At 35.9% G+C, this 15,919-nt stretch overlaps 1 protein-coding gene across 8 annotated transcripts in view; it reads left to right on the forward strand.

The window, feature by feature from the left end:
• The window catches only part of LOC150107493 (jouberin-like), a 422,644-nt gene that overhangs the window by 321,437 nt on the left and 85,288 nt on the right, over positions 1 to 15,919 (forward strand). For all 8 annotated transcript variants that reach the window (XM_090391911.1, XM_090391912.1, XM_090391908.1 and 5 more), the window contains one exon: positions 10,223 to 10,356. In XM_090391911.1, the coding sequence (XP_090248037.1) occupies positions 10,223 to 10,356 (134 nt within the window). The remainder of the gene's footprint in view (positions 1 to 10,222; positions 10,357 to 15,919) is intronic.

The following is a 15,919-nucleotide window of genomic DNA, read 5'->3' on the forward strand; positions in this document are numbered from 1 at the left end:
TTTGAGGGAATATTGCAAAAACAGCAAACCTAATTCATAAATTCATGGTATAAACAACACTAATAGAGGGGAAAAAATATATATTTATTGAACTTATTCATATTTTCTACCCAGCATCTTCAGAGCACAAATTATAACTGTGACATGCACACAGGCACCAAAATTAAATGCACTGGCAAAAAGTATCCGATCAACTGTAACACCAACATTGTATATATATTAGGATTTATTTTTCCTCAATACATAAATTTTGTTCAATTTGAACAGTTATGAATATAAATATGATTAACAAAATAAAATTTTGTTAATAAAATAAAATAAAATTTATTACAAAAAATATTTTATAGTTTTAACCAGAAATTAGGAAATCAAACACTGAAGTAAAAAGTGTGAGATCATTCTTTGATCAGGAAATATATATCCGATCACTGAACTCAGTATTTTGTTATTCTTCCTTTAGCCCGAATGATGGCTTTCATCTGTTGTGTTGGTCTTATCTAGCTGACAGATCCATATATGTTGGTTAGTTGAACTTATCCTTACTTCTTTAAATTCCGTTTTTTATTTGTCAGATGTTGATTGATACTGATCCGAATATAAAGAAATTTATATTATCCTGTGCCACCTTATATTCAGATTAGTCTATATAATATAGAGGAATCAATCATCAACTAACATTTGCAATCTCACTCTTCTACAGGCCGAGGTTAATATTATCATTTAAGGCTTTCGCTAGGTTCGATAAATTTTAATGAGCGGTGAAGATGAAAGAAAATCAGGCAAACATCAAATTGAATTCAATAAACAAAACATTTAATGCAGGGTTATATAACATGTACATCTAAGTATAAATTTCTAAACAAGATAATGCAATTGAACAAATCCAAAATATCTCTGAGATACAGGTAGTTATTCAGTTAGGTCTTAAAATTAAGGCTACAAATCTTAGAACTTATTATTCAAGACATAAGCACTTCTATCACAACTAGTCTCTATTCTATGAGACAAATCATAACATCTACACATCGATTTAGTTCTAGTGCTTAGAATAGATACAATGCATTAGGTGTCAAACTTTCAACTCTCAGTTCTCTATATTCTGCCAATTAATAGAAAATAGTTCTCACAATTCAAAATTCCAGAATTCCAATAAATATTTTTATAGTTACGGTTCTCTAATTCATTTCTAGTCTATAAACACTTAATTGAATCACAAGGCAGTTATTAATTCAAGGGGGAAACACTTTAGTGCTTCATTCTTTCGATTATTTATAGTTAAACACCTCAGCTAGGGTATAGGTATATTAGGCAGAATTAACTTTCATTTGCTTCACACTGGATGTAAAAAGGATAAGTCTTACCGGGTTACAACTTCTGCACATTGAATTCACTTAGGCACAATTTCAAAATTCCTGTTAACTAATTACCGTGAGGAAACACAATTCAAAGAAATCTTCACTATGTTAACTGAAATATTAAACACAGAGCTACATAAGTCTTGACACATTAGATTTACGTCATGTACTAATTCCTTATCTTCCACTATGTATTGACTTCAGCTCTGCAGCTTTCTTCCTCTAATCATTAGGAATCTATCGTAATATCAGAATTTCATAGAGGTAGTTTTTAATGTCTATTTATTCCTGGTCCTTTCCTTGTCGATTTTTCCGCATGTCTCCATTCGTTTTTTGTTACACACGTCCAGTCTCTTCGCTGTCCCTAAGTTTTCTCCCCTTGTTTAGTTTTGTTTTCCAATTAACTGCATTTATTCTTCCCGACAAAATCCGGTTCTAGCCAGTTCAGCTTACATCTACAGGCTTCTTTCCATATCATAGCCATTCACATTCTAAACACGCGCTAACTAAAAGCAACTCCATTTCTCCTTTACTAACCAATCAAATTCAATCAGAAAAATTACATAAAATCATATCAGCAGAATTCTACATATTTACATTCTCTTTTAGAAATAACAAATAAAGAAATAATCCGTAATTCATATAAAATACATTTAAATATGATAAATACAAATTCTTATAATATATATGCACAGCTTCTTTCAAAATTAACACAGGAATAAATAAAATAAATTGAATGACATTTTAATACAGAGTCCTTTCAGTACTAATACATATTCTAGATTAAATAATTAAATAATAATAAACAAACTCAAAGTAATTGTATGAATAATAATTTACGAGAAAGAGATTAACATCAAATAATATTTACAAGTGTTGCTTAAGTTATGTCAGATTATGTTAAATGTGAATGAAGTATTATAATTCTCAAATATCTTCATTCACAATTTAACACATCCTTTTTGGCATGGACTCAAAAGCTTTTGACAGTCAGTTGGCAGAATTTCATCCAGCTTTCCGTGATTACTTGATGTAATTTGATGACATTTGTGGGCCTATTGATGTCAATTTTTCACTCTAAATATTCCAAACATTTTCGATCAGATTAAGGTCCGGGCTATTTGAAGGCCAAGTCAGTTTTAATTGGAGTGTTTCCATTGTTTCACAGGTAGGTCTTGATTCATCTGCTGCAGTGACAACATGCATTGTCATCTTGAAAAATGAAGTCGTTAGAATCCTGGAACCATTCTTCGATACCAGAAAACAAAAAATGCTTAAAAATTTCTTTGGAGACTTCAGAGTTCACTGTACGTAACACAGTACATACTTTTTCAACACCTTGTGATGTCATGAAACCCCAAACAGTAAATGAGGATGAAAATTTAGAAAAAAAACCTTTTACTAACTCTACTCCATACAATGGTACCAGTTCCAAGGCAAATTTGAGATTCATCACTAAAAATGAATTTTTTTACAGTCATCAAATTCCCAATTTACATAACCTTTACACCATTAGAAATGTGCTTTTTTTGTGTTGCTTTGTCAAAAACGTTTTTGTTTTAGCTTTGCAAAAGTGAAATGCTTGACCATTCAGCTGATTTCGTACTGTGCTGTCACTCACCTTCACTCTGTTGTTCGACTATGCAGCATTAAGTTGTTTGGATGTTGAGTGCCACATGATTTTCATAAGTTCAGCCAGTTTTCTGTTCTGTCTGTGTGAGGAAGCATGTGGACATCCACTTTGAGGCATGTTTTTACACTATTAGTTGAATGATATTTTTTCCAAATGTCACATTCATTACTTTGAGCCCATTTTAGTAATCTAGCTACTTGTCTTTGAGACATTCCATCTTTCAGATATTCAATCATTCTGTTTTTTAAATCACTCAAAAGTTCTTTCACAGGAGCCATCCTTTAACACTGTAGATAGAATTCAGATTTTGCAACCATGATTCTGCTCCTTATAAATGTTTTCTCTATGCTTTACATCTGAAGACAATTGTAGATTTGCATATTGGGGAATGATTGCATGTTTGTTTCCTTAGTGATTGCTTACTTTTTCCCAACTGTCAGCTTGATCAGATACTTTTTCTGACTTATTTTCTTTAAGTTAACGTATAAATCATTGAATCATGCATAAAATTTTCTTTCCTTTTTATACTTTCAAGTGAGCTATTTCATTTCTTGCATGCTAAAACTTTTTGAGAAATATATGGTGTATATTGCAGTCATTGTAGTGATAACAACATTGATCAGATACTTTTTGCCAGGGGTTGTAGATCATGAGAAACAATTCAAATTGTAATTGAAACAGAACTAATTTTCTAGTATGGTGCTTCTATGGACCAGAAAAAAATAAAGTTAATTGATCTGAGTGACAGAATTACTGTCACTCAGATCTTTGGGAAACTAATACAGCCATACTTATTGAAGTTGGAGGAGTGCTTCATATCATATGCTGATTCTAAAAATTGAGTAGAAAATCAACAAAATATTAGTAAGTTCAATAAATTAATTACTAAAATAAAGAGCCCAAAGGCTTTTGACTTTAAGGGTGAAGTAATGCAGAAGTCATATTTTTATATACGAGTAGCCAAAAGGTGTCTCACCTTATTATTAAAATACTCTGGATTAGAAATAGTTGTTGGAATTTTTTCCACTTGGTTATACTATAAATTAAAGATGCCAAGAAATTCTATACTTGGTTTAATCTTAAGGTTGAATTACTTCAACCTTAGTATTGCCTCTGAGTCTGGTTCCCACTAATGAGACCTCAGTAAAGGTCGAAACTGGTCTGGGTAGTGACCCTTCTCATAATGCATAGAATTATGCATACCCGTAAGGATGTGTGTTTTGCATTATGGGATACTAAGGCAAGTGATGTGAAGTCATTAGCCTCTATATATGAGTTGCTCTGTCCTGATTATATTTCAGGCTCAAACTCTGTTTGCTTACACTTGGATAAAGGATTAAACCAAGTATATAATTTTTTGGTATCCTTAATTTATAGTATAACCAAGTGGAAAAACTTCCAACAACTATTTGTACACTTGAGCTTCTGATTTTACACTGAGGATGAAACACCATGATTAACTGCTTACTGAATACCTCAGCTATGTCCTAAGCAGCAGTTACCAATCTTCCACTTTCATTCATTAATATCATCTTCCTATAATCATTCTTCTTTTTACTTAATGAAAAAACTCCAGGGGGATTTTTTTTTGGCCTTATTTTTGCTCTTACTGCACTTCTACTGTCCTTTGAAAAAAGTTACATCATTACCTACTTCCTGTCGACAATTTTACTCAAAATTAATCTGTTATCTGCAAAAGTCTCTGATATTAGCAGATCTTATATTTCTGTCTTCTAAGGCACTTTTTTTTTACTGTTTCAGTCCAATTAGATCCTGGTCTTTTTCCTGCCATTCTGTCAAAGAACACTTGTTTTGCTAACCTTTCTTCTTCCATTCTGTTTAAGTGGCCATACCACCTGAGATTAGCTTAGCTAAAATGTCAAGTTCTTTCCTAATATCCTCATTTTTTAATATCAAACTGCTATTGATGCCATCTGTTTATGCTCCTAATCTTCCTCAGAACTCTCATATACATGGTCTCTAGTCTTTGATTAAATGTTATTTATAACCCAGGTCTTAGATCTGTAAGTTAAAATTGGTTTGAACACTATAATAAATTTAGTTTAATCCTTTATCCAAGTGTGAGAAAACAAAGTTTGTGCCTGAAAATATCTTCAGGACTGAATATGGTGTTGTACTACCTTACTGGGGTAAGGTAGTACAACACTGGGAAACTTGTTGCAAAGGTGGACCAAGCCAACATCACTCCTAGTGAAAAATAAACTTTCAACATGGTTTGAACACTATCTGTATATACAGTTAGTTTAGTGTTTTGACTAATTTCTCTCTTATTCCATATAAATTTATTCAGTTAACTTCCTATCTTATCAACTTTGCCTGCTGTTTCCATATTTAATTTACCATCTTCATTAAAAATTGTGCCTAAGTATCTGAAATTCATTTTTTAAAATTATGGATTCTACAACAGTGTTAGAATATTAGAATAACTCTTTTTATTATTCCGACATTTCGATCTTCATATCAAGATCATCATCTGGAGCATACATAAATATACAAGACAAGCTGCGTTACATTTCAAACCGTAAGCTAGAGAAACAATGATTTGATCACATGCTACTCACTGGCATGACCTCTAGTGAAAAAAAAAAAAAAAAAAATTACATCAAGCTAATTTAATTTTTGATTACATGAATAAATATTCTTGCTTACAGATGATATTCCTTCCAGTAACAGTGATGTCCTATTTCTATTATTAAAATTATTTTTGATTTAAAAAAATATATATATATTTATAAATTACAACATGAATAAACTTTCTTATGAATTTTTTTTTTTTTTTCTCCCTTAACAGTGATGTCCTATTTTTCAGTATTAAAGTTGTTATTATGGATTTAGGATCCTGGATTTTCTAGAGTCCTGCTTATAGTTGTTCTCAGAGAGGAAGGATTCATCATCATCATCATCATCATCAAATTCCCTCCATGTACCCTCAAGGGGTGTACAGGATATGATAGTACTACATGAAAAAATTACATCATTATTAATTTCCTATCTACAATTTTCCTCCAAATCAGTCTGTTACTTGTCAAGACTCCAACATTATCAGATCTTATATTTCTATCATCTAAAGCACTTTGTACAGTATCAATCCACCTATATCTTGGTCTTCCTCTAGGTCGTTTTTCTGCCAACCTGGCAGAGAACACTTGTTTTGCTAAAAGGAAGGATTCGTGGGACGAATATATGCCTTCCATACGTATGGTATTTTTGGACCATCATTATTATTTAGATTGGGGTGATTGATAATGATCTCACAAGCTTCCTTAAATTTGCATTCATACCATGTTTTGGTGTGATGTAGACAACTAGTGCTTTTCCAGTCAATTCTATGTAAGGTGTTCAGAGCATGATCAGAAAGGCCAGCTTCACCATAATTATTATATTTGATGTATCGTTTATGTTCTTTTTGTCTGATCGGACTTGTGCATCCTGTTTCTCCTTGTGGTATGTTGCAGGTGCAGTAAATACGGTATACTCCAAGGTGGGCCAGCAGAGGGAGAGGGTCTTTGGATGAGTTGAGTAAGCTTTTTAATTTTGCAGGAGGTTTAAAGGTGACTTTGAGGTTGTATTTTTGTAGTACTCTGTTTATTTTGTCTGATGTCCCTTTAATGTAGGGAATGGTTATAGTTTTACTGTAGTCTGGTTTGTCTTTGTTTTTTTATTGAGGTCTTGTAGAGAATTTTGTTAATAGTGTTTTGGCTGTATCCATTTTTTTTGAAAAGTATTACTGATCATTTTAAATTCTTTTTTCAGTGCCTGTTCACTGGAGCAGATCTTCAGAGCCCTGTTTTTTAGGGTATTGATGACACCTAGTGTTTGTGTTGGGTGGTGGTAGTTTATGTGTATATATAAACTATTATTATTATTATTATTATTACCACGGGCTACTCCAGGAGTCCTTAGACTTATCGAGGGAGGCCCTAAACATCATGTTCACGCAGTTGTTCAACATTCTCACAGTATCTATTATACCTTGCCTTGAACTCGCTCACTGTCATAGCACCCGCAACAGACTCTGGCAGCTTATTCCACTCATTTACCACTCTAAAAGTAAAGAACCCAGCTCTAACACCCCTGCTAACCACACTCTTGCCCAGCTTCCATGGGTGTCCCCTAGTTCTCCCACCACCAGTCCTGATCTCAAAAATATCATCTGAATTAATCCTATAGAATCCTTTTAGCAATTTGAATGTCTCAATCATGTCTCCCCTTTTCTGCCTATCAACTAGTTTCTGCAACCCACAAATCTTCAACCTGTTCTCATATGGTTCATTCCATAGACCTGCTATCATCTTAGTCACTCGCCTCTGGATCCTCTCAACCTCCTTCCCATCAAGAAGGAACCGAGGTGACCAAATCTGGGCACAGTAGTCGAGATGAGGTCTTATCAGGGCTCGGTACAGAGATACAATAACTTGTTTTTCTCTGCTCGTCAAGGTATTTTTCAACAACCAAGTGAGTTGATGAGCTGATTTAGCTACTTTCGCAATGTGCCCCCTAAACTTCATCTCCCTATCCACCAACACTCCCAAGTCCCTGGCCTCATCAATCTCTTGGAGTACAGTTCCACCAATGTGGTATACTGCTGCTAATCTTTTCACTCCGAAATGCATAACCTTACATTTTGTCACATTAAATTGACATCCATTCTCCTTAGTCCAGAACTCCAATCTATCTAAGTCATCTTGCAAGACTTTGATAGATTTGACATTACATTATATAACCAGTATGTGTTGGTTTCCGGTAAACAGTGAAGGAAAGATTTTCCAAGGGAAGATGTGTGACAAGCGTATCTAGAAACGGCAGTGTGTTATGTTTTTCATTCTCAATTGTGAACTGTATACGTTTGTGTTGCTAGTTTAGGTGGCTAAGGAAAGTGTCTGGCGGTCATGAGACCAAATCGCGAAAACATCGTCAACGTATCTGAGACAAACTTTGGGTTTTAAATGGGAGGAACCTAGAGCAAGTTGTTCAAAATGTTCCATATAAAAGTTAGCAATTGGGGGGGATAATGGCGAGCCCATGGCTGTGCCTTCTTTTTGTAGGTAGAAAGTGTTTTACCATACAAAATAACCAGAATGTAATACATGTGCAAAGAGTGCCGTGATATCTGGAGGAAATTTGTTCTGTAAAAGAAGAATTGTGTCATTGATTGGGACATTCGTAAAGAAGGCAGAGACATCAAAATTGACTAATAGATCATCTTTTTCTAATGTAATGTCTTTGATGATGTTTATGAAGTGTTGTGTGTTTTTTTGACATAGGAGGGGGAATGACCTACCAACTCCTTGAGTGTTGCCGCTAATTTTTTTGGCTAAGTGATAAGTCAGGCTATCTATCCCTTCGACTATAGGCCTTAACGGTGTATTTTCTTTGTGAATTTTCGGTAGCCTGAAAATTCTCGGGGAACGAACATAGTGTGGAAATAGTTTTTGACCGTATCTTCGGGCCATGTGGTAATTGACTTAAGTAGATTCTCTGTTTTCTTTTTGATTCTATTAGTAGGGTTATAGTTAACTAATTTGTATGTGTTATTGTCCGAGACCAGCAGATTCATTTTTTCCACATAAGTGGTTCGGTTTAAGATAACTGTGGCACTTCCTTTATCTGCTCAGGTTATTAAGATGTTCAGATTTGACTTTAGTGATTTTATCGCTGTTATTCCGTGTTGAGTTAGGTTGCTTGTTATTGTTTTGTTATGATTTAAAATGCTAGCAGTTTCTAAACGTATTTTTTCTGCTATGTTATTTGGATTGAATCTTAGGCCTCTTTCAATATACAAATAAATTCAAGTTTGTTTATTGATTTGGGTGCTATGGCATAATTTTAACATTTGTTAAGTATCGAGATTTCATCTTTGTTTAAAGCGTGGTCGGATAGGTTAACTATATTATTGTTACCTGTCGGTGATTGGTGGCTCCTCTTGTTTCTTGCTTCTGGTTGGTTGTATTGTTCATTGTGGAAAAATTTGAATATGGTGGCTGGTTCTTTCGATCTTTTAGTCTTTGGAATTTGGAAATTAGATTTTCTTTCTTCTTTTGGAGGATGTGGTCTTCCCTCGGGCAATCTTTCCTTCACTGTTTACCGGAAACCAATACATACTGGCCAAGATATACACATAAACTTCTACCACCACCCAACACAAAAACTAGGTGTCATCAATACCCTAAAAAACAGGGCTCTGAAGATCTGCTCCAGTGAACAGGCACAGAAAAACGAATTTAAAATGATCAGTAATACTTTTCAAATAAATGGATACAGCTAAAACACTACTAACAAAATTCTCTACAAGACCTCAATAAAAAACAAAGACAAACCAGACTACAGTAAAACTATAACCATTCCCTACATTAAAGGGACATCAGACAAAATAAACAGAGTACTACAAAAATACAACCTCAAAGCCACCTTTAAACCTCCTGCAAAATTAAAAAGCTTACTCAACTCATCCAAAGACCCTCTCCCTCTGCTGGCCCACCTTGGAGTGTACCGTATTTACTGCACCTGCAACATACCACACAGGAGAAACAGGATGCACAATTCCAATAAGAACATAAACGACACATCAAATATAATAATTACGGTGAAGCTGGCCTTTCTGATCATGTTCTGAACACCTTACATAGAATTGACTGGAAAAGCACTAGTTGTCTACATCACACCAAAACATGGTATGAACGCAAATTTAAGGAAGCTTGCGAGATCATTATCAACCACCCCAATCTAAATAATAATGATGGTCTAAAAATCCCATACATATGGAAGGCATATATTCGTCCCACGAATCCTTTATGTCTAAGAACAACTATAAACAGGACTCTAGAAAATCCAGGATCCTAAATCCATAACAACTTTAATACTGAATTTAAGTGCTATGGCCCTGGTGGGGCCATAGTACTTAAAAAACCATATTCCTTAAAAGGCTATGTGGATGTCTTCTCCCAGTTATTTAGTTTTGACCCGTAACTTTTGTATTATTGGAGCTAAGCTTTCATGTAAACCAATATTAAATAATTGTATTTTCAGTGGTGAATTGACCTCTTTTAATTAAGTGTTAAGAAAAAAATGCAGTAAACATTTACTGTATAGTAAATTGCACTGTGTTTCTGTGATCTCATTGTGTTACAGTATTTATATATAAATCTGAATTAACTTTTTTATATCCTGTTAAGACAAATCAAGTGACTTATTAAAAATTTATTTTTTGCTTTAGAGAGATAATAATGCAGCAGTATAGAGGAGGACTAAATTTCCAGTACCGTTTACAAGGATGTTTATCACCTTGTGGAAGTCTGGTGTTTTCAGGAACAGAAGATGGCAGAATTCTTGCATGGAGCACTGATACAGGTAAGTGAATGTATAAATAGGAAGAAAATAGAAATAGAATATTATGAAGGCAATTCTTACTGTGAGAAAAACTGTGGAAACTCTAGAGACCAAGCATAACATTTTCAAAAAATTTTAAAATTGGAGACCTGAAGTTGATTTTCAAACCACTTCAGGTCTCCAATATGCTTGCTGATGGTCTCACACCAAGCAATAAAATTCATCTTCCACCTACAGACAATCACAAACCATCCATGTCCATAGCTGGATTAAAATTCACAGCCTGTTGGTTGGGAAGCATATGCTAACCACTTGGCCAACTAGGCCAGCCTTGTCAATTATAATATACCATTAATAATATACCATTAGTTAACTGAGCATGATGAAGAGCAAATTCAGGAAAACTTAAACAATTAGAGTGGAAGCAGATGAGTTTGTGTGAAGGCACCCATGAGGCAAGTGAGTTTGAGAACAACCAAGTGCAGAATCTAGGCTCTCAAGCAAAAATATTGAATAGGGTAGTCAATTCAGGAAATAAGGGTGATTGGGTTTCTAAAGGGGTGCTTCAGTTTCTATATACTAATGCCAGAAGTATCAGGAACAAAAGGGAGGAGTTTTTGGCATTGGTTAGTGTAACCCTGCCAAAGGTTATTGGTATTAGTGAGACTTGGCTAATAACAGCAGATGATGTAGTTACAGGGATAAAATGTGAAGGATTTAGTATTTTCAGGGAAGATAGAGAAGATAGGATGGGGGAGGGGGGGATACTGCTGATGATAGGAGATGAATTGCAACCAAAACGAACAGGCAGGAGGCTGTTCATTTGGAACAGCTAATGTGAGATCAAGGCCAGTAAGAAAAAATATACAGTTGGTTGTTGCTGTAGGCCAGGGGGTTCCATGGATGATCTGAAAGACATGCATCAGCAAATTAATACAATGAGTGCAGGTTGAGTGATTATTATGGGGACTTCAACTGAGGAGATATAGACTGGAAGAAAGAAAGATCACATGGCAGGAAAGAAATGGAATATATACATCTATTGAGAGATACTTGAGATAGCATATGATGGAGGGAACTAGGAATGTGAGAGTATTGGACCTAGTCATAGGATCAGAAGAGCTATCCATAACAAGGTGGCCACATTGCCTTGATTGGTGAAAGTGACCTGCAGTCTTAATTTGGGAGATTGTAAAACATGAGGAATATTATGTCAAGAAGGGAATTATATGGAACTACAAGGCAGGTGATTATGACAAGCTTAGAAGGAAGCTTGAATCTGTGCCATGGCATAAAACACTGCAAGAGAAGGATGTTAATAGTGCATGGGAGATAGTTAATGGGCATCTAATATTAAATTGTATAGCCAAAGTAAAAAGGGTTATTCAGGTAGGAGTTTAATAGATGAGTAATATCATTAAGCATGAGCTTCAGAAGAAGAAAATACTGTGGAAGGTATATAAAGAGAAAGGTGACTGGCAAACTCATGAACAGTACAAGGCTCATGCAAGAAAGGTGACCAGCATGGTAAGGAATGCAAAATCAGATTACAAGAAGAATCTAGCCAAGTAGGCCAAAGGAAATCCCTCTTATTTGTTACATGACAAATAAGAGGAAGAATGACTACAGAAGATTAACTTTAATGCATGCTGATGTCTTTGCCAGTTTCCTTGCATATTTTTGCAAAACCCTAGCTGATATTACATCTGATCCCATAGCTCTATTTACATTGAGATTCTGCAGTATACTAAGAAAGTATTCTAAGAAAGTATTCTGCTTCTGTCACCTCCTTCAATTCATCCACCTCTGTGGATGAATTAAAGGAGGTGACAGAAGCAGATAAAATAGTTGAGTTACTGAGTGATCACTTTGCAAGGCTATATCATCCAAGTGAGGTTATTGCTGTAACATATGTGACAGACACTGATATGGGCACAGAGGTGGATGAATTGGAGGTTCTTAGGATATTGCAGAATCTCAATGTAAATACAGCTGTGGGATTAGATATAGTGCGGATTTTGCAAGAATGTGCAAAGGAACTGGCAATGCATCAGACTAGGCTCTTTAATTTGCCTCAGCTTTGGTAGAGTTCCAATGTAGTGGAAAGAGGACAAAATAATTCTCTTGCATAAAGAAGATTCTGAGACTGCATTATAGACCAATCAGTATCTCAGATTCGGTAGTAAAAGTACTAGAAAAATTGGTCAAAAAGAGAATTCAAGGGGTGGATAAAAATGATACTGAATGAGGGGCAACATGACTTTGTGAAGGGTCAGTCATGCCTTAGTAATTTATTAACTTTTTATAATAGAGTAATAGCTGAGTTGGATGAAGCAAATGGCTACACGCTGATTCTGCTGGAATTTGAAAAGGCATTTGACAGAATACCACATGGAACTCTGTTATGCATATTAGAACAAATGGGGGGGGTGGATGTGACACTAGTTACATGGATAAGAGGGTGGCTGCTGGATAGATATCAAGAAGCGGTATACGGAGGGATAGAATTAAGGCAGAAACAGGTGACTAGTGGTGTGCCGCACGGGTTCAGTGCTGTGACCACTGCTGTTTAACCTATATATAAATGATATAGAAAATAACCTGAAAGATAATATTCAGTTGTTTGCTGATGATGCAAAATTAGGTAAAGTAATAGTTAATCAAGGTGATGTGGAGAGCTTGTAGAATGATTTAAATAGGCTGTTAATTCTCGTAGACAGGCTTATACATTGGTTATGCATTATTAAATCACTTAAGGAATTGAACAACGTAGATACGAATCTAAATTAAATTACACTTTAATAAATATTTCCGATATTTTGGCAATGTCACGTTGCCATCTTCAAAAGGAACTTACAAAAAAAGGCACGTGCATGTAGGCACTACAGCACAGTAACTGAGAATGAAGAGATGAAGCTATTTTTCTCCTAAAAGTCCTGATTGTGCCCTCTAGCGGGCTAAGTAGGTGTTCTTGGCCGTTGGGCTGAAGGTCTGCTGATGTAAGCCTCCCAAATTTGGGGCAGTCGCATACAACCAAATTTGTTTAGGTTTGGAGAGTTTCTTATGGCTGAGGCTGATTCCATAAATAGTCCTTTGAATTTGTATTTGCTACGGTGTATTACTGTAGCTTTCTTCCACCATATTCTGTGGTGTGTATCCAGAGCATGGTCTGCAAGACCAGAATGGCTGTATTTGTGAAAACGGATGTAGTCCTTGTGTTCAGAAATTCTGATATTCGCTGTCCTGCCTGTTTGGCCATAGTAAGACAGTTTACAGCTGCAAGGGACCTGGTATACACCAGGTAGGTCTAGGGGAAGTGGTTGGTCTTTAGTGGAGCGGATAAGGGATGCCAATTTTCTGTATGGCCTGTAACAGGAGGTCAGGTCATGTTTTTTTAAGATTTTGGTAATTTTTTCTGAGGTGCCTCGGATGTAGGGAACGGTGATGGATTTAGAGATCCTTGTTGGGGGGGGGGGGGGGGGCTGTGAATTGTAGGTTTTAATATATTTTGGATTTTTTTGGGTGGGTAGAGTTCGGTGTTTAGGGCCATGTCGTTAGAACAGATTAGTTTAACCCTGTTGTATAGTGTTTTCACCACTCCATATTGTTGTGAGGGGGGGGGGTTGTTGGTGAATGTATCTGCCTGTATGGGTGGGTTTTCTATAAACTGAGAAAACCAAGGTTCCATCAGGCTGGCAGGTGACTAGTGTGTCACCTGCAGATACATTCATACAGGCAGATACATTCACCAACAACCCCCCCCCTCACAACAATATGGAGTGGTGAAAACACTATACAACAGGGTTAAACTAATCTGTTCTAACGACATGGCCCTAAACACTGAACTAAATCACATCCTCAACACTTTCTCAGCCAATGGCTACCCCCTCAAAAAAATCCAAAAAATATCAAAACCTACAAACCACAGTCCCCCCCTCTCCCCTCCACAACAAGGATTACTCTAAATCCATCACATTCCCTACATCCGAGGCACCTCGGAAAAAAGTACCAAAATCTTAAAAAAAAACATGACCTGACCTCCTGTTACAGGCCATACAGAAAATTGGCATCCCTTATCCGCTCCACTAAAGACCAACCACTTCCCCTAGACTTATCTGGTGTATACCAGGTCCCTTGCAGCTGTAAACTGTCTTACTTTGGCCAAACAGGCAGGACAGCGAATATCAGAATTTCTGAACACAAGAACTACATCTGTTTTCACAAGTATAGCCATTCTGGTCTTGCAGACCATGCTCTGGATACATGCCACAGAATATGGTGGAAGAAAGCTACAGTAATACACCGTAGCAAATACAAATTGAAAAGACTATTTATGGAATCAGCCTCAGCCCTAAGAAACTCTCCAAACCTCAACAAATTTGGTTGTATGCGACTGCCCCAAATTTGTGAAGTTTACATCAGCAAACCTTCAGCCCAACAGCCAAGAACATCTACTTAGCCCACTAGAGAGCACCATCAGGACTTTTAGGAGAACAATAGCTTCATCTCTTCATTCTCAGTTACTGTGTTGTAGTGCCTATGTGCACGTGCCTTTTTTTTTTTTTTTGTAAGTTCCTTTTGAAGATGGCAACGTGACGTTGCTGAAATATCTGAAATATTTATTAAAGTGTAATTTAATTTATATTCGTATCTACATTGTTCAATTCCTTAAGTGATTTAATAATAAATAGGCTGTTAGTATGGGCAAGAGATAATGGGTGTCAGTTTAGTGTGGAGAAATGTAAAGTTATGCAATATTTGGGATAAATAGATTATAAGATTATTAGATTATAAATAGATTAGCAAAACAAGTGTTCTCTGCCAGGTTGGCAGGAAAACGACCCAGAGGAAGACCAAGATATAGGTGGATTGATGCGGTACAAAGTGCCTTAGACGATAGAAATATAAGATCTGATAATGTTGGAGTCTTGACAAGTAACAGACTGATTTGGAGGAAAATTGTAGATAGGAAGTTAGTAATGATGTAATTTTTTCATGTAGTACTGTCATATCCTGTACACCCCTTGAGGGTACATGGCAGGAATTTGATGATGATGATGATGATAGATTATAAGCTATGTACCACATTGTACTCCAGAAATAGATGAAGCTAGAGATTTAAGAGTGGTGGTAGACAGAGAGTTAAAGTTTAGAGGACATATTGCTAAGGTTGCTAAAGTAGCTTATATCTTTGCTTGGCTATTGAAGAACATACTAACAAGCAGAGATAAGGAAATTATTATTCCTTTTTATAATGCCTTAATATGTCCACATCTGGAATATTGTGCTTAGCTCTGGTCTCCTGGGTTTCTTGGGGGGGGATGAGGAAGTGGTGGAGAAGTTTCAGAGGTGAGCAGCCATAATTGCGAATGGCCTGTAGAATGTTCCCTATGAGAATAGATTGAGGGTGTGTGGATTGCAGAAGGGCCAGAACAAGAATCATCCATGGAAGTTGAATAAAGGTGTGATTAGTAGGGGTGTGAGGACTAGATTTTTTGTTTATGGAGCTGTGAATGATTGGAATGGGTTGCCAGTGTTGTGAGTGTTTTGTCTGTTAATGGGTTCGCAGAGAGGTATGATAGAT

This window comes from Typopeltis vanoorti, chromosome 4 (genome assembly GCF_054136105.1).
Source record: "Typopeltis vanoorti isolate ZY-2024b chromosome 4, IOZ_Tvanoo_1.0, whole genome shotgun sequence".
Lineage (NCBI taxonomy): Eukaryota > Metazoa > Arthropoda > Arachnida > Uropygi > Thelyphonidae > Typopeltis > Typopeltis vanoorti.